Source organism: Perissodus microlepis, chromosome 2 (assembly GCF_051167445.1).
Source record: "Perissodus microlepis isolate ML-2025 ecotype Zambia chromosome 2, ASM5116744v1, whole genome shotgun sequence".
Classification (NCBI taxonomy): Eukaryota; Metazoa; Chordata; class Actinopteri; order Cichliformes; family Cichlidae; genus Perissodus; species Perissodus microlepis.
The window spans coordinates 12,437,221-12,461,861 of NC_140462.1; the positions used below are offsets into that span (position 1 = coordinate 12,437,221).

General features: G+C 40.3%; 2 protein-coding genes across 4 annotated transcripts in view; one reads left to right on the plus strand and one right to left on the minus strand.

The window, feature by feature from the left end:
• On the plus strand, window positions 1-22,680 carry insyn2b (inhibitory synaptic factor family member 2B). Of its 3 annotated transcripts, XM_084947359.1 has the most exons (4): window positions 1-179; window positions 10,663-12,577; window positions 15,104-15,178; window positions 19,491-22,679. In XM_084947359.1, the coding sequence occupies exons 2-4, from the start codon at window positions 10,992-10,994 to the stop codon at window positions 19,672-19,674; spliced, it is 1,845 nt and encodes a 614-aa protein (XP_084803485.1). In that variant the 5' UTR covers window positions 1-179; window positions 10,663-10,991; the 3' UTR covers window positions 19,675-22,679. The 3 variants fall into 3 exon arrangements, 2 of the variants coding, with proteins under 2 accessions (XP_084803485.1, XP_084803492.1); XR_014801872.1 differs by lacking the exon at window positions 19,491-22,679 and having other exon boundaries at window positions 10,663-12,644; XM_084947366.1 differs by lacking the exon at window positions 15,104-15,178 and having other exon boundaries at window positions 19,491-22,680.
• dock2 (dedicator of cytokinesis 2) overlaps window positions 1-24,641 on the minus strand; it is a 97,418-nt gene that overhangs the window by 30,308 nt on the left and 42,469 nt on the right. The window contains exon 26 of the mRNA XM_084947345.1: window positions 21,716-21,811. Within this exon, the coding sequence (XP_084803471.1) occupies window positions 21,716-21,811 (96 nt within the window). The remainder of the gene's footprint in view (window positions 1-21,715; window positions 21,812-24,641) is intronic.

Genomic DNA, 24,641 nt, shown 5'->3' on the forward strand with positions numbered 1-24,641 from the left:
GGGCTCCGCGAGCATACGAGGATCAGCAGCAACAGAATGAGACGGAGAGAGAGATAGAGTGGTAAAGAATCGGAGGAGAGCTCTACTGAGCACTAAAGGACTACCACACACGAGTGATACACACACACAGAACAAGGGCAAGTCAGAAGCATGCGGACCAAAGGGGATGATAAGAAAAGGTAAGTGACTAAGAAAGCAAGAGCAAAGATATTTGTTAAAAAATAACACTGAGTGTATATGTAGTTAAGTGTGTGTGTGTGCGTGTGTGTGTGTATAGGGGAGTGATAGCATAAAAGCCTAACATGTTTTCTTCTCGCGCTGTTATGGCCATCTGAGGAATGTTTCTGGTCTGATAGCCCAAGGCAAATACTTTATTTTTCAAAGATGCTCATTCAAGATTTAAGACTCTGGCAAAGGTTTTGAATGAAGGTAACTGGTTTTATGGAAGGAGGCACCAGTGAGCTAACTGGAGTGCAAGAAAAAAATCCATAGGTTAAACCTCTGGGCTACATAGATAAACATACAAACAAACAATCCAAAAACACACAAATTTTGGCTTGGTGGATGTCTCATTCCTTACAGAGTCAGTCCTCTGCTAAAAGTGTATTTACATATCAGACGGTCTATCTGTTTTATGGAAACCTTATAAGTGTATTTTCGCAAAAAAGGAAAAAAAAGTAATATGATCACTGCATTAGTATCGACAGCAGATATGCTGTGTGTGTGTGTGTGTGTGTGTGTGTGTGTGGCAGGTGAGTAATCCCATCCATCTGTCACAGTAGGATTTGATTCACATGAATACGTCTGTGTGTGCTTAAGTGAGTGTGTTTCATAATGCAATATTAATTACAAGTTTTCCTTTAACAACGATTCCGAACATTCCTGTGTGTTTATGGGAATACGTGTGTGTCTTTGCTGCCCGACTAATATTAAAAGCCTCTGAACCAATCATTGGGACAGCTAGTGTAGCTTTAATGTGGGATTATAAAGCAATAACCCTTCTCTTTATACACTAATGCTGACCTCATGCATCTGTGTTTGTGTGTATGCGCGCGTTTGTATTAAAACGATCAAATCTGTATACAGACATCTCAAACTGAGACAGTGTGGATTTATGTGACCTGTGTGCAAAATTTATATAACCTCATAAGTTAGAACATAAATCAGGATCACAATCTGTGCATATCTGTGTGTGTGTGTGCGTGTGTGTATGTGTTACACTATCACACAGTCCAGTCTTTCACTTGCACAAACACATCAACAAGTTGAAAAATGAAAAGAAAAATAATGTTGTTTCTAGCCCTACAGCGACATGTCTACAGGGCTACAGCAAAATAACCGCACTTGTTGAATAAATTTATTAAATTTATATTACTCGCTTTTACTGCTGTGTGGGATGTTTAGACATATGTTTTCTTTGCATATGTCTAGCCAAAAACAGTTAATTGTACTCTGTTGTGAGTCATTATTGTTGCTGTAGAAGGGAATCTGTTTTCAGTTTGACTTTCTTGACTGCTTGCACAATATTTGAACTCCTCCTCCCTCTATGTATGCTGTGTTTCCTCTGCCATAAGCTACTGCACAACCCTAAACAAGAGTCATTCCAGCTAACAAGGTGTTCTTTTCATCAAATGGTGCTCCTTTCTTTCTCCACACATGCCTTCGATAACTCAGCCAAACAGCTCAATTTGAACTTCATCTGTCTTCGGTACTTCCTTCCAAATTGAGACTGACTTATTCAGATGTTATTTTGCATACTTAAGATGCTGAATTTGCGGTGAGATTGAAGGATGTTTTCCCTGTTTGCCCTTCTCTACATGGGTATTGTTTGTGCATCATTGCTGCACATTGAAACAGTGCATTTCTACTGTGGCACCTTCCTGTAGGCCTTTTGTTGCCATGTGTTGGTTTTGCTTTTCCTTTTTGCCCAGCATGTACAGATTTATAAAAAAAAAAAAAGTTTTCTTGATTTTTACAAATTTTGCATTTTCATTACCGCTATTTCAGAAAGTGGAATTTTCAAGCTGGTAGATTTTTTTGTTTTGTTTTTTTAGAAAAGAGTTTTTGTCAATATTCAGACAAGTATTACTATTCTAACATCATTACTCACTGACATTGGAATGCACTTGTTTAACCTAAGTTAAACACCTTAAGTAAAACTTATCTTAAAAAAAGGCCCTATTCACCTAAATGAAATAATAAATATGTCAAAGACAAGCTGGGACTCTTTTGGGTCTTTTATGAAGGGCCAAAAGCCACCGCTTAAAGGAAAGGGGTGCATTGGGTTCCTAAACAGCATTCAAACTCATAAGTAAAAGTAAAATGTAATTTTTCAGATCACCAGTCAGTTCCTTAAACAAGCCCACTGTTACCATGAAATCTGAAATAGAGGATCAATGAATCAAGAATGAATCAAGCTCTGGACTCCCAATGATGATTCTTTCTATTGAGTCAATTAAAGTCTAATGAACCGCTGATGCTATGAAACCTTAAAAGCACAAAGATGACCAAGCACACATGACTGAGCAGCATATTATCAGTTCGTGAAAAGTTAATAAGCAGGTAAAACCCCCTGAAAACCACATCCCTATTTGAAGAAAACCCAATTTGTATCTCTGTTTTCTGCAATGGCTGCAGTCAGTTCTTCTCTCTTTAACATAATATGCAATATTTTCAGGAGTGTCCAAATTTTAGCATGCCACTTTACAAAAAGCCTGTCGTGGTTATTAGGAATGCACCAGAATGTTGCTAAGGCTTTTCTCTGCTCTTGTTCTGGGAAAAATAATAATGAATAGCTGATGTGTGAAGGCAGGAATTTGATTCAGGACTAATGAAATCTTTCTCAAAGATTCTTGAATATTTTCAACAATGTGCTTTATGAATTCATATTCTTTATTTACATATAAACATGTTTTCTTTGCATATGTCTAGGCCTGATTTGTTTGTAACACTCCTGAGTTGGACTTCATTTATTTGGTAATAACTTCTAACTTGTATAGACTTATACAGAAAGTAATTTATGTGTCTAGTAGTAAATGCACAAATACAGGTTCACATATTGGAAACAACTTTAGTACAGGAATTACATCTAAAATTATACACTGGGAAAACTTAATCAGTAGGTAGCTTTAAACTACATTGACTTTTATCACATTCAGTGTCTGCAGGTTCACAAATAATGGAGACAAAGAAATAAGAAATAAAAAAAGAAAGAAGAAATAAAAAGAAAGAAATAAAGAAATAAAGGTTCAGTCAGTCGACAGGAAGACAGAAAGAGGAATCCAAAGAAGTATGTACTGGCATGCACACATGAAGTTATATGTGTGTGTGTCTGTGCATCTGTCAGTGCATCCACACGTGCATGTCAGTGACACTTTAGCCGCTCTGCTAACCAGACACACTGTGAACAAGTGATGAGAAACAGATGAGATGCGGTGAAAGACAAAAGGACACAAAAGTCAGAATGGTGGGAAGATGGATGTGTGAAAGGGAGCGAGGGCAGCAGGGGCAACAAGATGAAGAGATGAGAGGAGGAGGAATAGATTAGGGGTTAATGATGGAGATATTGGATGGGATGTGCAGGCAGGATGAGTGATATCGAAGAGAAGAGAACAATGAGATGATAAAAAGAGTACAAAGACAAAAGGTAGTAATCAGGATGACGACAGGTGACCAAGGGGAAAAGAAAGGTGACTGGAGAAAAAAAATGCTCAGAGAGAGAGGAGAGTACACAGTAAAAGCAAAAATGTAAACCTCTGACGATATCACACCCTATTAGCTACACTGATAAGATTTTTATGTAGTAGTGCATCTGTGGCGTCTCCTCTAACTCAAACACTTTGTTTTCCCCTCTTAGCTGACTCAGTCTAGTTTTCCACTCTATCATGTTTATCTCCTATTATTAAATATTTGGTGCTAAATATCTCATAAATATGCCGTTTTCCTATGGTTTCTCTGCCCCGCTGCTCAACCAGCAAACATTACTCCAGCAACCAACAAAACAAATGAATTAAATCGCCAGATGGATTTGTCAATAATGTGCTCTTGGTCTGTAATGTATTGCAGCCCTTTTCTTATTATAGGTTCCTAACAGGTTATAAATAAGCTTACAGCATTAAAACCGAATTGACTTTTTTTTCCTCTGGGGTCTTTCTGACTGGAAAAGAACATTGCTTTGAATTATTTCCTATTTGTTGCCACATACACGAGGAGTAGGGGCTGAAAGGGCTACAAGTTTTTAATAAAATCCATTGTTATGAGATCAGTTTTGTTTTTCCCACTTTGTGTCATTGTGCCGTGCCTTTTGATTGGGGTTGCACCACGACCGAAGGTAGACATGTTTAAACATCGATACGAACCCTTTCTTTCCTCTACTGGAGGGAGTCCCTGAGAAGGAAAAAAAGACTGTAATGACTTACAGTGTCTGTTTACAGTGTTCATGCACTGAACAGACTAAAACCCTTCAGATTTACTTTCAATTAGTGACATTGTTTGCCTTATCTGAGTTTCTTCTTAGACAGACGTACGGAGAAGTCTGCCTCTCAGTTCTCTGTTTAATTTATTTTCTGCTTCTGCTTAATTTATGCATCTCTGATTCCAAACATGCAGAAACAAAAACACACACACACAAACGCAAAGTACATATACACAGAGTTTGTCCGACGTAAATTTTTCATGAACATTCAGTACACAGGACGCCGCAGAGCATTTTCCATTTTCCTGTTGTTTGTGAAATGGTTGGGATTTGAGTGTGTCTATAAAAACCCCAGTTAAGTCCTCTGTTGCATCTTTTTTGTGTTGCTTGGAGAGCAACAGTGACCACAGTTTGCACTGCATACCTTTAAGAGGAACCTGAGTATCTCAGTTACTCTCTCATTAATATTACGCACAATCTTCCCAAAACAATTCTTCACTTAGACCCTTACTTGCTGGCTTAGTGAAATGTTTGGCTTTTTGTGTATGAACATTAGCCTTTTGTGACTTCCCTCTTTCCAGTTGAGATGCTAATTTATGGGCACTGTTCCTAAAAAATACAGCTGCTCTCAATTAAAATGCAGAATGACAACGGCTGCAGAACCAGCTGTGTATATGCCCTTTTTTATTTTGATGATTAATACCGGATTCATTTTTCTAGGAGTTACCGGAAGAAGTGTTATACTGGGACACTTAACAAAGGTGAAATCACTAATTAAAAATGCAAACGAACACAAAGAGACACAGTATGTATATCAGCATATTGAATTTGAGGCTGACTTCACATTTTGAAAACTACAGACAAACAACATGGAATTACATGCATATATAAACAGAAAATATATAGGGTACATATAGGGTACTGTGCATCAAACGGTATTGTCACAAAGCTAAAGAGGAGTCCTGCAACAGACAAACCCCACAGAGCACTGATCTCAGCATCATGGAGTCAGCCTGGGATTAAACGAGGAGACAGAACACAGTAAGACAGCCCAAATCCACAGATGAACTGTGGCAAATTCTCTAGGATGCTTGGAACGCGCTAACTGCTTTGAAAAATGTGAACCAATGAGAACTGGTGTGGTTTCAGAGACAAGGATGCTCATACTAAATAATGATTGTTTTTTTTCCCCATCTCCTGCATTTTGAAGAAAGTTAACCGGAAAAAAAAAAGAATATTGTGGCAAAGTAATAAAAGCAATGCAAGATACTGAACAAACTTATATTTTTATATTACAATTCTTTGAGGGAAGCTTAGTATCTTGCTTGAGAGCTTGTCTGCTTATTGTAGCAAAGAGTCAGAGAGATGGTCTTACAAGGTGCTCAAATATTTAAATGGCAGGTGTGGCAATCCTATCTCCTGCAGTTATCCCATACAAAATGCCTCCGCACAGTGTTTTATTTGATTTATACATGTCTAAAAAGTATCTTCCTATCCAATATAACAAATGGACAGAAATTATTTCTCATAAAGGTCTCTGATAGAATAAAACTTGCAGGAGGCAGAAAAAGAAGAAGAAAGAAGATGCAGCTCTCACCTCACTGTTCTAAGTCCCTCCCACCAGACATAGGGCGTCCACACTAAATAGCAGGTGTTTCACATGGAATAGAAATAGGATAATGCTGACTTTTAAGCTTTATGTGACATTTAGAACCCACTCTTCCAGCTGAAAGTTTTGCGCTTAACCCACTGCAGAGCTACATCTTACAATGTTGCTCTTTGTTCGACTTTATACTACGCCGGTTCTTGTCTGAACAGATCTGTGATCAACCAACGTCTCTCTCTGAGGAGTAGACTTGTTAAAATCCTGAAAACAAAGCTAACAGAAAGTGAAGGAGTCTGTTTCCTCTCAGACACTTTGAATTACAATATGCTGAAAGGTTATTATAGATTTTTCTTCCAGTGGCATCAAAAACACATTGCCTACCATTTAAGTTTCAAAGACATGTTAAATCAGAGGTGTAAGATTAGAAAGGTTTGGCAATATATAACAGAGAAATGTTTTTGTTGCCTTGAACCCAAACAACGGTGGCTGGAGGGAAAAAAGCCTAATGAACTGCACAAAATGCACTGTGTGCCCCATCTCAAAGGGCCAATAAAGTGCTGCGTTTGTTCTGTTCTGGTGGTGAGTGGGTGAGAGATAGTAACTGAAAGGGGTGGTGTGATTACAGAGCAGTAAAGCAACTCTCAGTCTCCCTAAAAACGCTTGCACACTCATACACACACACACACGCACACACACAGGGCCCGTCAATCGGCAGTTGAAAAATGAGACTCACCTTGAAACGACAGGGGACTCGATTCGCTGGAGCATTCAGCGCTCTGTTACCACTGCAAAGGCGTGGGTGCGCACTCATTCACAGACACGTAAAAAACATGCAGGGCATCGCAGAGTCTGCCTGTGTTGTAGACAATTCTTTAAAAGCTCAAACCCACCGACTGGCAAATTAAACTCATTGCATGTATAAACAGATTTCATAAAAGGCTGCACCCTGTCAAGAAACTCCCTGCGGTGTTGAAAGGCTTGTATGGTCTGTGTGCGTGATGACAGATGCTCAAGCACACTTGCGGTGTTCATTGATTACTGGCAAGCAATGTGTGTGGCATCCCAGATCTTTTTTTCTTTCTTTCCTTTAATGTTTGTCTCTTCACACATCCTCCTCCTTCTCCCCCAGTCTTCTGTTTTTACTTTTATCTTTTAAAAAAGTCATTCAGATTATGAAAGGAGAAACTGATTGGAGATTTAAAGCAACTATAGAAAATTAGGCCTTCACATCTCTTCCGCTGACCCACACATACAAATGCTCACGTGAGTCCTTCATCTTGTCCACAGTTCTGCTAATACATCTGTTCTCTCGCTGTCATCCCCTGGCCACCTGTCAGCCCTGCCTGTGCCGGCGTCTACCCTGTTATCCTCTTCAGTTGCCTCCCCTTTATCCTGCAGCTGACAATGTTTCCTCCCTTTCTCCTCCCCGTTTATTTTGCACAGCCAGAGGTGAAATGTTGGTGAGAGACTATGTTTATATCTAAAGAACAAAGAGGAGGCGAGAGAAGCACAGAGAAAATCAAAGGTTGCATGACAGAGATGGAAGAGAGGGTGCTGAGTGGGAAAGTGTGACAACAAACACAGCAAGTGATGGAAGAGGGATGCGAGGTTAGTGCTATCCTTTAAGATTTAAAAGAGGGGGAAGTGATTGAGAAAAAGAGAGGGGTAGAGAGTCTGAGACAGACAGAGTGTGAGCTGGATTTCTGAGGATATGGTGTCACTTTCTGCCTGACATCATGCAGGTCAGGGGTGAAGAGTCAGACTTCAAAAAGGAACACACACAAAATGATGAAAGTAAGAAAGAAAGAAAAAACTTGCAGCAGGTGCTCTGCTGTCTGATGAGGCTGCTGATGGAAAGGCAAGTCAGCTGCAGTGGAATTACCTTTAGTTCACTCAGTCTGAATCCCAAGACAAGCTGCTTGACAGCTCTTATACACAGTCAAACACACAAATGGGGACATATGCACGCACATATGCATCCTTTCTCTCTCTTTCTCTCTTTTTTTTTGCACACACAAACACCGGCTAGCTCTCTTCTTCTTGCTTTCCCTCTCCATCTGTTTCTCACCACAGAAATGCCATCGTCATCTGCAATTTGTTTGTGCAAACAACGAATCTCAGTCCTTTTCTCATTCACCCAGTCGCTTTGCCCTGCATTGTATATAAAAAAGGGACGCATGAAATATAAGTTAAAGCTTCAGTCGTCCACTCCAGGACAGTGATACCACAGTTAGCACAGTAAACAATAATAAGCAGTCTGGGCTGTCAATAATGCGAGACCCCTCCCTGGCAATGTCACACTCCACAAGCGAAACACACTGTCAAGATATTTATATAAGTAGGAGCAATATGTCACTGAAACAGAAATCCTTTGATCTTTAATGCCTTATGCAGAAACCTTACATTTCAAAGCACCACTGTCACTGAAGCTCTCAAGCAATGCAGTGCACTGTGTGACACTTATTGTTTTCTATGTCTAGAAAGTTTCAGACGCAGGATGCAGGCTGAACAGTCTAAATTTAAACGGTTCCTTGTTCAGCACTTCAGCTCATGGGCAAGCCCACCAGCATCAGTATTAATATTAAAAATTTTTTAAATGAAAACTGAAAAGAGTCTGACAACCTTAATTACACTTGCTGTCAGGGAAAAAGGGGGGAAAAAGGCTAAGATGTCAATTTTTATTCTCCTTGTGCAGTCAAAACAGCATGGGGTATTAGGCTTAGGTCATGACAGGGCATTGCTATGAGTGAATGGGTACAAGCCTCTCATTCTGAATACATATGAAATATTAGAGTAGCAGTCAGGCTCACCGCAGTTAAGATGTGTTACCTGTCCACTGGTGAGCACATAATTTTACCTGCTACAGTGCCAGAGCCGACAAGCTGTTTTAAAACTTCTCAAAACCCTGAGAAAGAATTCTTTACAATAATGAAACAATAGAAGATTTTTTTGTTTGTAATCTCATGGGTTCTTACACTATTAGGTGAACATGGCTATAGCTGATTTATTTCTCTCTCCCTCTTTCTCTCTCTATATATATATCTTTTAGTTTTTTCCACACTTGACCGTATACAGCAAGCATCTGTGTGACATGTTGCACCAGCTGGTGTAAACTAAGCCATTCATCTTCCCTGTGTGTGTTTGATTATGTGTGTGTGTCTGTGTGTGTGTATGCAGCCAGCTTTTGCACCCCACACTGGCTGAATAGAGTGACAACGTTGTTTGTGAAGATAGAAGATAGAAGAAAAAACGAAGACACAAAGATTTCAGCCTAGATACACACACAAGCCTGATTTCATGGACAAATTACCTTGCACCAGCTGCAGGCCAGCTTTGTGTGTGGCAGTGAGGGATCAAAGGTGGATGGTGACTGACTTTTTAAACACAGGCGGACAAAAAGAAATTTTCTACAATATATGAGCTGGATCTGCAACAAGTTTAAAATGTATTGTTGCTTGAGTTCTGTGCAGACAGCAAATGCACTGCACTGCCAGTTATCCTCAAGAGCCAAACTGTGTGTAATTACATTAGCTCAAATTAGCATAGCTCCATTAGCTAAAACGAAATATACCAGACAAATGTTCCTGCATCCACTTTTCCATGCTCTTAAATATAGTACCAGTTGGGTAAGTTATTTAAATAGCGCTCTTTTTTCTTCCTTATCTGTCTTTTTCTTTTTGATGTACCCTGCCCATATTTCCTGCAATAGCCCAAAATCCCGATATGGAAAAAAAACAGTAAATATAATAGAATTCTGGCCCAGTTTCATCAGCTAATCGCAGTGACACAGTGCACCACTGAATTACACTGAGTCAGTGATCTGAAATGATTAAGACTAAATGGCTAATTTTGCTTCTCTCCCAATCAATGCAAAAATTTTAGACTAAGCAAAATAACACAAAACAAAGATAAGACCTTAACATAATTTAGTCATGGATTAAAATTAAATTTCCTGCCTTTAAAAAAATCAAGTAAAAAAAACATTTAAAAAGGACCGAAGGGCACAATGTCTGTATAGATTACTAGACACAAAAGAAACATTAAACATGGAACAATGCTATAGATTTGATCACAAAATTATTAAATTATCTTAACTCATTTGAAACATTTCCAAACTGCTTTCACGACAAATGATAACAAATGATTAGTTATAAGTCTACAAACTATTATGGAATGTAAAGAAAGAAAAAATAATTTTAAATGTGTTGTAACGTTTAAAATTAAATTAAATTGAATTAAAGTGATCCAACCTCCTTAGATCACTTAATAAAAGAATTAAGCAGCATTTTTAAATTGACAGGATCTATAGCTCCTGTGATTTGTATGCAACTCCCAACTCTATAGAGAAACATGCAATTGCCCATAACCTACCCTGAACATATTCTATAGTCTTTTCATTCTCCTTGATGGGATTTAAAGTTTTGCCACTGTTACTCTCACCCACCTGCTAGGGTAATAAGAACTTGATAGACCTATATTGATCTGGTCAGTGTGTGCTCTCAGTCGAGGTCGAAGCTTTTACACGGTGCTTTACGTGCCTAATGTCTATGTCTTCTTGCCAGTCTGACTATTTCTTGCCAGTTTCTCTTGTTTCTACCTTTGTTTCTATCATTCATTGCCTTTATTTCTTTCCTCTCTCCAGAACAAACCAGCAATGCCCAGAAAAGCAATCCAACTCATCATCTGCGGGCCTCTGGTTGGAAACTGAGAAATGCTTTGACAGTGTCATCCAATCGGAAGTAGCTCAAGTGATAAGATCATTAATGGAAGAAAGTTGAGTCTACAGCTTTATTGGATATTGAATTCCTGTCTCCAGCTCCCTAAAAACTCTTTCACATAAATTAATTTGGGTAAACAAGAGCTGGAAACATCTTGGATTGCGCTTAGATCTAATCTTGCTGGCGGCTGATGTCACTGCTTGCCTCCATCCCTTTCAGCTCCTCAGGGGGCTGAGCAAGCCTCCAGAGGAGTATGGGCAGGAGGGTGGCTGACCCAACAAATCCAGTCCCTGCACTGGGAGTTCCCCTGGCGGGGGGGCGATGGGGCCCACTGTGCAGTGTCGGGGTGCAGACATCTCCCAGACTTCGGACTCTCCCCTCCATCAAACGCCACAGCAGCCAACCAACCAACACGCCTCGGCTCCTCACCATGGCAACAGACAAAACAACAACAACAACAACAGCAGAGGCAGGGGGAGTTATCAGAAGTGACAGCAACAGTCTGCCGGTGTCAAAAGAGACATCTCAAAACGAGATCAACAGCCTGACACAGGACGACATGGGGTCACAGGGATCAGGCAGTGGAGTTTACTGCCAGATCAAAAACATACGGACAAACCCAAAGGACACGAGAGGTAAAAGGACAGCTCGGTACACAAATGGCAGTGTGGTAGCCTCTGATGTGGTGGGAGGGGTTTGCAGTGAAGCCACAGAAGGTAAGGAGCCTGCCCAAGAGAGGAGAAGGGTGCAGTCTCTACGAGAGGAGGGTCACCGCACAGTGTTAAAGACAGTAAGCGTTTGTACAACTGTGCACGCCACCCCACCTCGGCCCTGCAGAGTAATGACGACTTCTCCGCCTCGCCTTTGTGGGACATGTGGGAGGAGACGATCTCAGATTTCGCCGTGCACCGGTGCATGTCGCAGGAGGGCAGTTAATCAAATAACAGCTAGCCAGACTTTACCTAATCCGCCACGGAAACCGCCTGTGGCTCCCAATCAGTCAAGAAAAGACTCTGCTGCTATGAACTCCCAGTCTTGCACCAAAAAAACAGACACAGCCAACACGCAGCAACACACATCAGTAAAGACTACTCAATTATCACAGCTGTCGCACACTATACCAAAAGCGCACAGTTCACACTCAAACCACGCAACACACACTCAGAACAAAGCCAAAGATTCACAGCAGCACATGAGGCCACACTCTGCAGAATTTACCTCTTACAAGGACTCCTCCACGCAGACAACAGATACACAAAGTAACACAGATAGGACCACAGCTGACATGCATGCACAACAAACACACACGCCAACTTTAGAGGTGATAAAGTCACACTCAAATGACGAACGCAGTCAAGTTGTGGCTCAAGGCCAACGCATTGATGAAGAGTCACATCAGAACACAGTAGCCCATATTGCTTTGAAGTCTCCAGCTCCTTCCTGTCACAGTAACTCAAAATCTAGCACCACCCCACCTCTTCCACCAAAAAATTGTCCTCTATCCACTCAGTCCAAACCAGCCACATCTGTAGCGCAAAACGAAACCCAGGAGACCACAAACGTACCGAAACGATCCTTAGAACGGATCAAACTCAAGGACTACACAAATCAGAAGAGCAAATCATTCGATGACCACACTCTGCCTTGCAAGACTCATATGAAAGCACAATGCAATGGGGCACCGGGAGGACTTCTGGACGGACATGCAGTACAAGCACCACGTGGATTGGAGAAGCAGCTGCAGAGTGTGGAGGAGAACCTGCTGTCCAATCAGGAGAAGATAAAGGTGCTTCTCAACGTGATTCAAGACTTGGAGAAGAGCAAAGCCTTCACTGAAGGGTGAGAGAAGGGACTTAGGAAGGAAAATAACTTGAAGAGAGAAGGGGAAATAGGGGAATGGAAGAAGGTAAGAAGGAAAGGAAGAGGATAATCTGAGAATAAAGTGTGAAATGAAGAAACATAGATGTCAAGACGGAATGAAAAAGGGATTGATAAAAAGAGATAACACATGTAAAAGGAGTGGTAGAGGTATTCACCGCGTGAGCAAATGTTTAATAAGCAAGAGGGAGGTGATAAAGATGAGAAAGAGGGGTAGAAGAGAGGGTGTACTATGAGTGAAAGAGATTAATAACAGAGTATTTTTAAGTTTTTATAGCTGGCAGGCTTTCAAGACAGTATATTAGATTTTTAAATGCCACCGGTGTGGAGATCCAATGTGTGTACACATGTTTGGAGAGAGTTGATACCTACCAGCAGGAGGTCAGCGTTGGCTTTCTTGCATTTCCTTTGAGTTTGAGAGCATGTAGCCCCAAACAGACACTACTTCTAAGCAAACATAACTAATCAGTTACTCTTTCTCTCCCCTGCTAAATCTTTGATTCTTAATTTCCTCCTCCCTGGCCACATGTTCTTCCTCTTCCCTCCACACATAACAGCTGGTCTTTCAAAAATCCCCCTCTTCTCCACTGCTTCTTAACCCGCTTTTAGTAATTTATCCCTCTCTTCACCCTCAGCCTCACACCTTTCTTTGGTGCATTTTTAATTAATACCTTCCCACTCCTTATCTTTCTCTACACACTTGACCGTAAAGTATGAATCATATCTTCAACTAACAACTGTGAATCACTCCTGTGCCTTCTCATATCCCCCCTTCTCCTCTCCCAACAACCTGTCCATCACTCTTCCCTGCTGTCAGATCTTTGCTGTCACACTGTTTTGTTTTGCTTCCTATTCTTCACCTCTTCACCACCCGCTTCCATTTCACCATTAAGTTAAAGTCTTCACCTTTTTTTCCTCACCCATAACCATTACCTCTCAACTATCCTAAAACTGATGATTCTCCATCATCACCTAAACTCCCTGTGTACATGGTTTATTCTCTCCCATCCCTCCTTATTTTTGTCCAGCGTTAACAGAGGTCTCTGGCTGCAGTCTAATCCCTATCAGATTACCTTGCAATTAATCTTTAAGCTGCACAATAAGACACATAAAATCAGTATTCCAGCTGTCTTACCCCATCTTTGTTGCTGTATAATATGCATTCATGCTTCTGTTGTGTGTAAAGGCTTTTTTGGGAGGATGCCCATGTATCATGCTAAGAGTGAGAGAAAAACAGATAAGACTGAAAGTCAGACAGAAGAGAGAGGGTGAAAGATAGCTATTGAAAGATAGGAAGACATTAAAAGAATGAACATTAAGAGAAGCAGCAAGTAATAGAGGGACTGCATGAATCTGGTGCTGTGCCAGAAATGAAAGGACTCTAAGTGGGCTGCTGTGATAAAAGTGTCGGCTGAGCTAAAAGGTTGTCGCTGTGCTCAGCTCCTTGTCTCGTTTCTCTCTTGAAGCAAAAACTTGTCTTCTCATGCTGTTGTTGTCGTCTTTGATAAAGACTGGTGGGGGAGAAAAATGATGCCAGTTACAGTCTCACTCCATGTAATTAAAATGTCAATTTTATTGACATAAATCAGTTACTCTTTTCTCTAAATGGTTCAGCCGAAGGCCAGCCAAAATACCTTGGCAAAATAAAGTATTTTAATTGGGAGGCAGGCAGTACAAGCCTAACAGATATTTTTAAATTCCAGCTTATTTTCTAACATGTAAGCAGTGTCCTTGGCTCTGTAGTCTCTTTAGTCTTGTTCAGCCTTGATGCAGTTGGCATGTGTGCTCTGCTGTTCAAACTAGCCGTCTACAATGAAAGACAATAAGCTTACTTTCACTATGCCTCTAATTTAAGGTAATAATATCTGTGCCATGTGACGGGAGGCTCAAAACCTGATGTACCAAGTTGCTGCAATTTTTTTTTCCTGCACAGAATAGTAAACAGGCAGGTACTCAACCATTGGGGCAATCCTGGTAATGTCCTGAATAGTGTTACTGGGGCACATTGTATGCACTAAACATCACAACTATTTTGTGCCCTTTGACAACACGTAGACAGCATGTCTGTTGTTGCTGCACTGGGTACGTGTCCACGGAGAGAGAAATAACAATTCTGACACCAGCGTGACACCGCCACGAAAAGCCCAGCCTGCTGTTTGTGCAAAATATTCTTTCACTATTACAAAAATGAAAATTCTTGAAGCTTGGCAGGATTTCTTTTGTTTTTTTGTTGAAGTAGCTTATCTAAAAATCATATATGCTAATGATTAAAGCAATCGTAAATATATCAGAGTGGTTTTCTTAAGCGGATTATAACAAACAACGCATGCACTGTATGCCTACATAGAATTTTGTTTAGATCATTACCAATCAAAACACTACAGCAAAAATTAAAAACCAGCCGTGTAACTGCCATCAGCATTCACGGCTCTGTTCAGTCAAACTGCTTTCATGTGTGTAAATGTTTTACATTTGTTGTTTCTGCAGTCGCAGCTCATACAGAACTGGTCAGGACATAAACAACTGCCCCACCTGCCAAAAGACAGCCTGCATCATCTACAGGTAACCTAATAAAGATAATGAGCTTACTGTATTATATAACACACCAATGACAACTAATTCTTACCTGGAGTTTTAGAAATAGCCATGAAACTTCTGTAAAACTGCATGCCTCTCGTAGGATGCAATTTCCCATTGTTATTTCTTCAGCCTTTCCAGGTTTTTATCACTTATTCAGCTTTTTTTGTTTCATTACCCTTTCTTCCTGACACCCTGCTGTCGCTGCCCTTTTCTTCCACTCTGATTATTGTACCACTCATACAATACACTATTATAAGGAAAAAGAGACTAAGAGTGATTGCTCTTATAAGTATTAAAATTAATACTTGCTGTACTTTGCAGATTAGTAAAAGATGCTCTATCAAGGGAGGATATTTACACATAAAAGAATGTTCTGTGCAAACAAGGATATTAATTCAACATCTAAATGATCAGTCCAGTTATCTCATGCTTGACTGACCTAAATAACTAACTGCATTCTTAGATCCTCAGCAACTTACAGAACTGCACTGCCTCTTATTACATACTGTACTTTAATCCTCCTGTTAGCTCCGCATATTCCTTCTCTCTCTCACAAATGTTCACATAAACATTTCCATTACATACCACTAAAATCTCTGTCATTTCTTCTTTTTTTAAACAAACTCCTGTCTACATCTGTGCCTCATTCTGTCTGTCAATCGCCAAAGCTCTAATCACCTCAGTGTGCCCCACTTTCACCCTCTACTCTTTCTCTGCTCACATAAGCTGAAAATGTAGGTTGCATGTAGCTTCATGGATAAAACTAAAAGAAAAGAAGTATTTACAGACCAAAGCTAGGCTTGAAGTTAATTCTGCTTGTTTACAATCACATACAAATCTCCCTCACAGGCCTCGAGGGGATAAAGACAAGTTTTGCGGGGTCTTTACCTCTTCAGTTCTCTTTAACTCTCAAAGCTACTTGCCTCAAAGCGGCCCCACCTCTGCATCTCGCTCTTGTTTTAACTTTCCATTTCTCTGTCAGTTAATCTCTTCTTTGCATCCAGTTTTCTGTTTCCCCTCATCTCATTTTTTGTTCCCTTGATCCTAATTAACACAGCAAAATCCTTATCCCAGTAAGTAGCAATGAGCACCAAGGGAGAAAGCTGCCACATGGCAACATGCTCATCCATATCCACACATATATACACACACATAGATTTCCCCCACTACTTTACATAGTGAGACAAATGCACTTATATTCAAGCTCCTTTGTTCACACAGTAAAGAATCATCTTCCACGTTGTGGAATATCTTAAATGGGGACTGCTTTTAAGAGAAAACAAGGCATTTGACTTTAGCCTTGTAAAACACTGACAGTAATTATACAACAGCCTGATTAACTACTGCAAATGCTTTAATGACAAGACAACCTGCATTATGCAACAATTCACTTAAGCAGAAAAACATAAACACTTCCAAAAATGATTTTGAACTGTTTGACTAAATAAGCACTTTCAGAAGCATTTCCACGCAGACTGTGAAAACTTGATGGAAGACAAGCAGAACAACTGAACGTGCTAAACCTAGATATTAGCGGTTTATGAAATTAGCAGAAAATTAGTGTTTACAGAACAAAACATACTATTATCTTCTTGTACTACAAATAAACCCCCTCAGTAGTCTAGTAGCATACATTGCACAAAGAAATGTGTCATTACATAGTCATACAATGTCTAACATTAGCCAGACATGGAAGTCTTCAAAATGTGAGGCTTTCGAATATTTTGGGGAGATACTTTACATGACCTGGAACAATCCTGGTCTCTGGTGTATGCACTTCTCACATCATTATAGTCCACCTTTCTCTCTTCTCAGCTTCTAAGATTTTCTCTCCTGCTCTACTTTCTTATTGTCTTAATTGCACACATGCAAATACAAACAGGATAATTAATCCAACACAAAGGGAAATCGGCTTTTATTTGATTCATGTGCGTACACATTTCAAACAAACAAAAAAAAAAGAATATATTTGAAATATGTTAATGACTTGGACTGAAAGGCAGATTCTCCAGCCTAGTCATATTTCTTCTTGTGTCAGTATGAGTTTGTTTCAAAAACGGGGGTGGAAAAAAAGAAAATCAGCATCTTTATTGTGGCATACACACAGAAGTCACAACTACACGAGCTCTGTTTGTTTGATTGGACAATAATGGCCTTATCAAAACCCTAGAGGACTCTGGGTAAAGAGGAGTGGAGATGGCATAAGAGACACCCAGGCAGAGGATGAATTACGTGTGGGACTAAAACATTCATCCTAATGATCTGTGGTGAAAAAAAGAGCTTTTGACGTGGGCTGACTGCCTGAAGATGTTTTGCCATCGTCTGTTTTAATTAATCTTTACAATGAGAGACAAGAGGGAGAGGAACTTCTGACAGCTCCTCTGTTTTTCCTCCCAAAGCTTAAACAGCTGAAACAAGCAGAACAAAACACATATGCGCACCTAGAAACTAAAAGTATTCTAATATACACACAAGTCTCAAATTTAAACTGATGTATTAAGCAAACAAACCCCAAAACATTAGCCCTGATCTCCACATGTTACACCTCATTTTAAAAACATAATAAAGGTTTTGGGTTTAACTGTGTCTCGCAGGGATGAAAGACGCTGTAGCACGCAGTCATACATGCACGTAAAAAGATGCTGAAGGTGACAGCTTACACAAGGAATTAAGAATAGCAGCTTTCCCAGCTGTGCAGTAATCCCACAAAAAATTGTGAGGGAGTGAAGTAGGTATGGGTAGAGAGAGGTAGAGAGCTATACTGAGGTTTTGAGACAAGGGGACGTATAGAGAGACCTGACATAGAAAAAGCTTTAGTTTCTAAAACAAGACAGACTGTACAGTAAGTGGATGTGGGGCAGGTGCCATCCTTTCTTTATATGTATGCTGTGTGGCTTTGTTTGTGTATATGTGTCTCGGTAGATCTTCTTTATCAATTATTCATGCGGCCATCTCCATTCCTCTGTGCCCACCCAAGCTTTTACTTTCTCCTATATTCACTCATTCCATCTCTCCCTCCATCACTGCGCACTTTCTCGGATAGCCGAGACCTTGCTGCCCTCCCCTCTTCATATCTCTAGTGGCACTCATCTTGTCCTTCTTTACTTCCCTGTCTTTTTTTGTTTCCTTTTTTTACTATGCAGTGACCTCTCTGCCCTGTTTTATTAAAGGTCGCCTTTCTTTCATTTAGCCATCCTTCGATCTCCCCGAAGATTCCGTCTCTTTCCTTTCTTCTTTCATAAGTCTCTGCATGTTTCTCTTTTACTCTCACTCAGCCGTGGGCTTTTGAGGAAGATGTATGGAGATGGCAGGGGAGCACGTCTGTGTTTGTATATTATATGTTTTTGAGTGTGTGTGTATGTGTGTGTGTGCGCGCGCATGTGTGTGTGTCTGTTTGCTGGCATACAAAAAGAGGGAAGGACTGGTAGTTGTCTCCGATCTGCCTGCCTCATCATGTGCCTCATTAACTCCAGATGCCAGACCCTATGTAGCTCCACCCATATAATCCAGCTCAGCACACACACACGTGCACACGCACACGCACACACACAAAGTTACCAAATGGAGGGAGAAACTCAGAGTCTGCTACACTATGACCTGCAGCGATGGGCACTTCAGAAAGATGGTGAGGGAAAAAGAGCACAAGCGAGATGAGGGGTGGAGGGGGAATGAGAGCATAGAAAAAGTAAGCCACGAGGGTCTGCTTTGAACATAGAAGAGTAAAAAAGTTCCTCCATTGCTCCTTCTTTTAGCTCCTCCATTGTGCAAATGCTCTTCTTCTTTCCTACTCTCTTTTTCGTTCTCCTCCCACTCCTCTCATCTCACCAGCCTGTGATCTACTGGTGCATGAGTGCAAAAGAATACTAAAGATGTGAAAAGAGTACTGAGCTGAGACCCGTGTGAAAGAGTGTGTGGGCTGATGGTGCGTACACCAAAATTAAGAACATATGAGTTTAAACCTCCATAAAAACTGCATTATGGACAGTATTTAAGGTGTTGTCAGCATTTCTTGATGTCACTAGGTCACCTTAGCTTAGCTGTCTCTAAACCCCTCTCTTTCTAATCTCTCTTTCTGCCCAGTAGACTTCCTCTTGTTTTACACAGCTGTTCACCATCTCCCTTTAACCCCTACATTTACGGTATTCTCTTTTTGTGAGAAAGGAACTGAATTTAAAAAAAAAACCCATCTGGCTTGGTTCACATTAGCTCAGTCTCTAAATCATGCTTATAATGTTTCTCTCTCATCTTTGTCTCCTTCCTCTTCAACTGCCTTCTCTATTTCTCTCTCCTCCAGTGTGGAGCATGATTTTAGACAGCAGGAGGGACGTTTCCAGGGGGTTATAGAGGCCCTAGAGGGGGAATATGATGTGCCCGCACCAACTCTGACCAAGCCGACGCCAGCCCCGACATCCTCCAGTCGCCCCAGTACCAAGGCACGGGTCAAGAAACTGCGCAAGAAGTGTTTCTGGTGGCTCTAAGCTCTAAGAGTTGGAAAAGCCACAACTGGCCTTCTGGGCAGCAGGTGCAGGAGCGGATTATATTTCAGGGGATCCAAGATGTTGCGGAGTAAAGCATGTGGGTGTGCACTGAGCTTAAGTTTAAATTCAGAAGGTGATCTTTTCTGAGCAGAAAACATGGCCTGTGAATGGCACATTTTCCACAGTAACCAATCCTGAGCCCTGTACACCGGTGACAAGGTAGAAAAAAAAAGGAAATGTGATAAAGAGGGAGAAGAGGACAAAAGAGGCTGTTAAACTTTCTTGACTGCTTGGGAGGAAGAAGGTGAAATCTGCAGAAACCAGTATTTGCTGGCTAATTTGAGATTACGTTTCGCCTGACAGTGAGGACAGTGTTTTTCAATAACAAATCTGCTGCAGACAGATGAAGCATTGTCACTCTGGATATCAGACAGCATACAGTTTGTCACTTGGCTGAGTGGCTATTTCAACAGATGGACAGATGTACGAGCTGGGAATGAATCGTTATAACAGTTTTGGATAAATTACAGCAATAAGCAGGGGAATGTAAATGAATGTGAAAAACAAAGGAATATAAAAATTAATTTGAATGCTATGTTTTTGGATGGCTGGACAGACATAATTTGAATGTAGCAACAACTGAAGCACTTGAAGGATATCATGGGAAAACAAGCTGATGAACTGTCTGGACACACAGCTTGTTCACTGAGTCATCAGGATTTCGCAGAGAAAGTACAGATTGTATTAAGAATACATTAAGAGACAATGTGATACACAGCTGATTGAAGACTGACAGCCTTTGTCAGATAATTAAAATTTCTGTCAACCCTGAGTGACAGAGTAATCGATTCTCTCCTTTATTATCATCCAAAATGGAAGTGTTTTGCTGCAGTCTCAATTGTGTTTCAAGGATCTTTACACACGTGTGCATTCGAATGCATGCACTTAGTGGCATTGACAAGCGGGCATCAGTTTACACATACAGCATACTCACTGAAATACAAACAACTGATTCCTCTCTCACACAGTAAACACTCAATAGATTTGTGAACCAGTGCAAACTAAGAACAGACCTGTCAATCCATTTTTAATGACTGGCCTGTTTAAATGTTGAGTATCAATATACAATGTATACAGTAGGCACCAATGAATTGTTGTTTTTCAAAATTTACCATTGCACAAATTGTGCAGGTGAGTGCTGTGTTGGTACAGCACAATGTGAAGCTTTAGAGTGAGAACAGGAAGATAACCAGAAAAATTAATTAAAAAAACCCTGAAAAGGTTCAATCTCTTTCTTAATACCAACAGCACACTTCAACTTAGTCATGTAAAATATATCAGACAATCATTTCAATATCTATATAGGTGTTCTGTAGCATTCAGGCCACACTTGCCCTCCTAATCAACAAATATTAGTGCTAAAAACTTTAATTTTAGGTTAACAAAATATACAAAATGAGTCACTAAGGGTGAAGAGTTTTTGAAGATTTTTTTTCCCAAAGGGAAACAATATATTTGTAAAAGCATAGCACAACTGGTAGATAAACAGAAATTTTTGCAAACAGCATTCATCTGGACATTAATTTTGTACACACAGACACACACACACAGAGCATTCACACACTGCTTTGTTCACAGCAGTTTAGAGCTTAACAACTGAACTCACAAGGGCGTCCTTCAACTGCTTATGGCTGTACAGTTGCCACCAAATACAATCCTGGATGATACTTCACTTAGTAATTAACCAGTTTATGCGCAAAATGCCCTGTCCCTGCATTTTCTTAAGCTTTCCCATGACAGTGTGTGAGCCCTCACGATCCCTCTTGTATGTGCAATAAAATTGTGTATTTTAAACAAAATACTCTGCTGTCAACATATTTTGTGTTTCAAAAATCAAACTGAATACCATAGCGGAGTAAATTAAGGTGCTTTCTTGCAAATCCTTTTTGATAGACATGGTATCAGCAGGGAAAATATGAGAAGGACGCAAGACAGAAGGTTTTAAAGAGTCCACCATATGTCCTACTTGTAAAGTACTTACAATCAGAGCGTGCTCTCGACCCATGGTGATGACTGTCTGGTTGATGACCCGTAGCAGAGATACCACAATGTCTTGGATATGTTGGAAGGTGTCCCCCTGATAGAAAGTCAGAGTATAGGTGTATGGTGGAGGGGAAAGAGAAGCACAGAGAGAGGGATATGGAGAAAAACACAGAGATACACAGGAGATTGTTAGATTTTCTCAGATCAAAACAAAAAAGAAAAAAAAGAGATACACAGACAGATGCAGAGCAGCTCCTGCCCTTTTCAAACATTATTCACTCAGGCATAACTTTAGTACTACTTGTGGGGATACCCCAGAACTTCTTCTCTACAAAACTTAAGATTACTTGAGCATTTTATCTGTTTAGGTGTTCTGCCCTTGAATTAACTATGCTGAGCGTGAAAACAGCCAGAATTTCAGAGTACAAATCATGGCTATGGTTCTGAATGCACGGCGGACCAAACACTTGAAGAAAGAGAAAAAAAGTTTTCTGAATATAAAAGTTTAAAGTCTTTTAACTTTTCTGAAATGCCTCACCAGGACATTTACTTAATCATCCTCAGTGTAGATGAATGAACTGCAAAAGGATTTTTGACACGTGAATGTAGACTTTTTCAGTGCAGACCTACTTTCCTATTCCTATATTTCCATTCCCTTTGAAGCCACTCCCCTGCCATGTTTCTTTTTCTTTTATCCTTCCAGAATTAAACAAAGGGGATAAAATGTTTTTCACAGTCGATCTCTGTGCCCAGACCTGTTCAGGTCAGATGACTGTTTAAACGTTAGAGAAAGTCTGAAGGTTTAAAGAACAAAAAGCTCAAAGCCTAAATATTAAACGGACTCGATTCAAAGTGTCACAGTAATGTCAGCTCTCCTTTAATTGGTCTTGTTCCTACTTTATTCGGTGGACTAACTGCAGCTGGACTTGCAGGGTCATTTCTGAGCTTGAAAAATAATATTACTTAACTTAAACACAGCCTTACAGTGAAAATTTTCCATCTATACATATTATCATAAAAGCACTTCAGATAGCACAAATTATTCAACTCTCAGTGTACATTTTACTTTATAGACACTTCATGAAATATATACATTCTGGAGGGTGATTTTTAATGATGAGTGCAACCTCTACAGCTAAAAAAAAAAATGAAGTAGCAAAAACTGCAGTGCAACTCGAGGCTTTCTCCAAAAGGGAGTCAATCCCCATAGACTCCCAGTCAAACTTTGCAGCATTAAAAATAATATTTACAGCCTGAAAAAAACATAAAAAATCAGTTTGGGCCTCTATGGATATTTCCTCCGTCACACCAACTCTGAGTGGGGTCATTTTTTAAAAACTCATCCGCCTGGATAATTGAGTTAGGGGAGCGGTTGTGTTGATTGACAGATGTTCTTGACACAAGCAGCTGGAGTCGAATGGCATTTGCTAAGTCTCATTCACTAGTTCACGTGTGTGTGTGTGTGTGTGTGTGTTTGTGTGTGTGTATGCGTGTATAGCTTGCTGTGCTTTCCAGATTCTCCCATAAGCTTGCTTTAATGAGTGAAACTATGCCCATCTATTACTCTGTACAGAAAAAAACCTTCAGACTGCAAGTTAAGAGAAATGCATACCAAACAGGAAAAAGGCATCTCTTGAAAGCATATGTGTATATGTAAAATATCTAATCTCATTATGGATCCAGTGCATGTGCACAGGGAAAAAAGAAAAACAGGGACACACACAAACACACTCTGCCACAGTAAAGGCAGTCAATGGACGCTGACTCAGACTTGCCTGGGGGTAGTAACTCACCAATGAAGCATCGGCTACATTCAGACACACCTTAGTACTAATACTGCAGGGTGCATCTGTGTGCGTGTGTTTTTGAGCCCTTGTTAGTCCCAGTGTGTGTGTGTCAGTTTGTTTGTGTATGTGTGTGTTTATTTTGTGTGTATATTCCTGTATGAGGCGTTCAGCAAAGCATGAAAAGAAGAGGGAGGGTACAAAAATAACAGAGGAAGGTAAAAAAATTAAATAAGTCAGGTTCAAAGTTTTATCAGTGCAGCTGTGTGCATGTGCAATGGCCTGATGGCAGCAGGGTCTGATGAGAATCAGTTAGATATGATTGTATCACGTGAAATGCGCTGACTCACAGCCAGAGGACATAGACAAAATAAACAACTGTCTAAATGTGTGCATGTCATCTTGCATATTATTTCCATCTACCTCACACACACTCATATAGTAAAGCTGAGGTGCAGCTGTGGATCCTAAATAAGCTTAAATCTTTTTAGCTCACTGTAGGTATTTGGGTCCCCTGGAAAGGGTTTCTCAGAACAGGAAGCTGAAAGATGAGAGTCACAAATGCTCCTTTCTTCTTCTAAACTTTCATTTCTGTTTATCTCCAACTGTAGCCAGCTGGTTTATCTTCACCCCGAGCAACTAGATATAAACTGAAAACACTGATTTGCCGTTATAGAACAGAAAAAAAGCAACATTATCATATACAAAAGTTACTTGTGAATACATTCAATGCAAACTCTTCCAGAGATATGAGCATATGTCTATCGTGACATCTTCTCTTCTAGCTCCACTCCTCAACCTGTATTTCTCCCCCTCTCTTTGGTTCGAAGACATCTGTTGTGTGACAATTTAATCAGGTACCACCCAGAGCGAGGAAGACAGAAGGGTGAAAAACAAAGGAGACAAGGAGCAGAAAAGTAGAGAGGAGGCAAAACCCATCTCCTATCACCTCTTCCTCCTCTACTTCTGTTGTTTTTCTTAGACCTTGCACCTGTTTTCTGTCTCCTATGACTATTTTTTCATTGTAAAACACGGATGACACATTATCTATGAAATCACTGTGTGTTTAGTTGTTAATCCTCTGTTTTCATATTGTTTGTTCAGCCTCTCTGCATGCCCATAAACAGTGCTCAGCCTCAA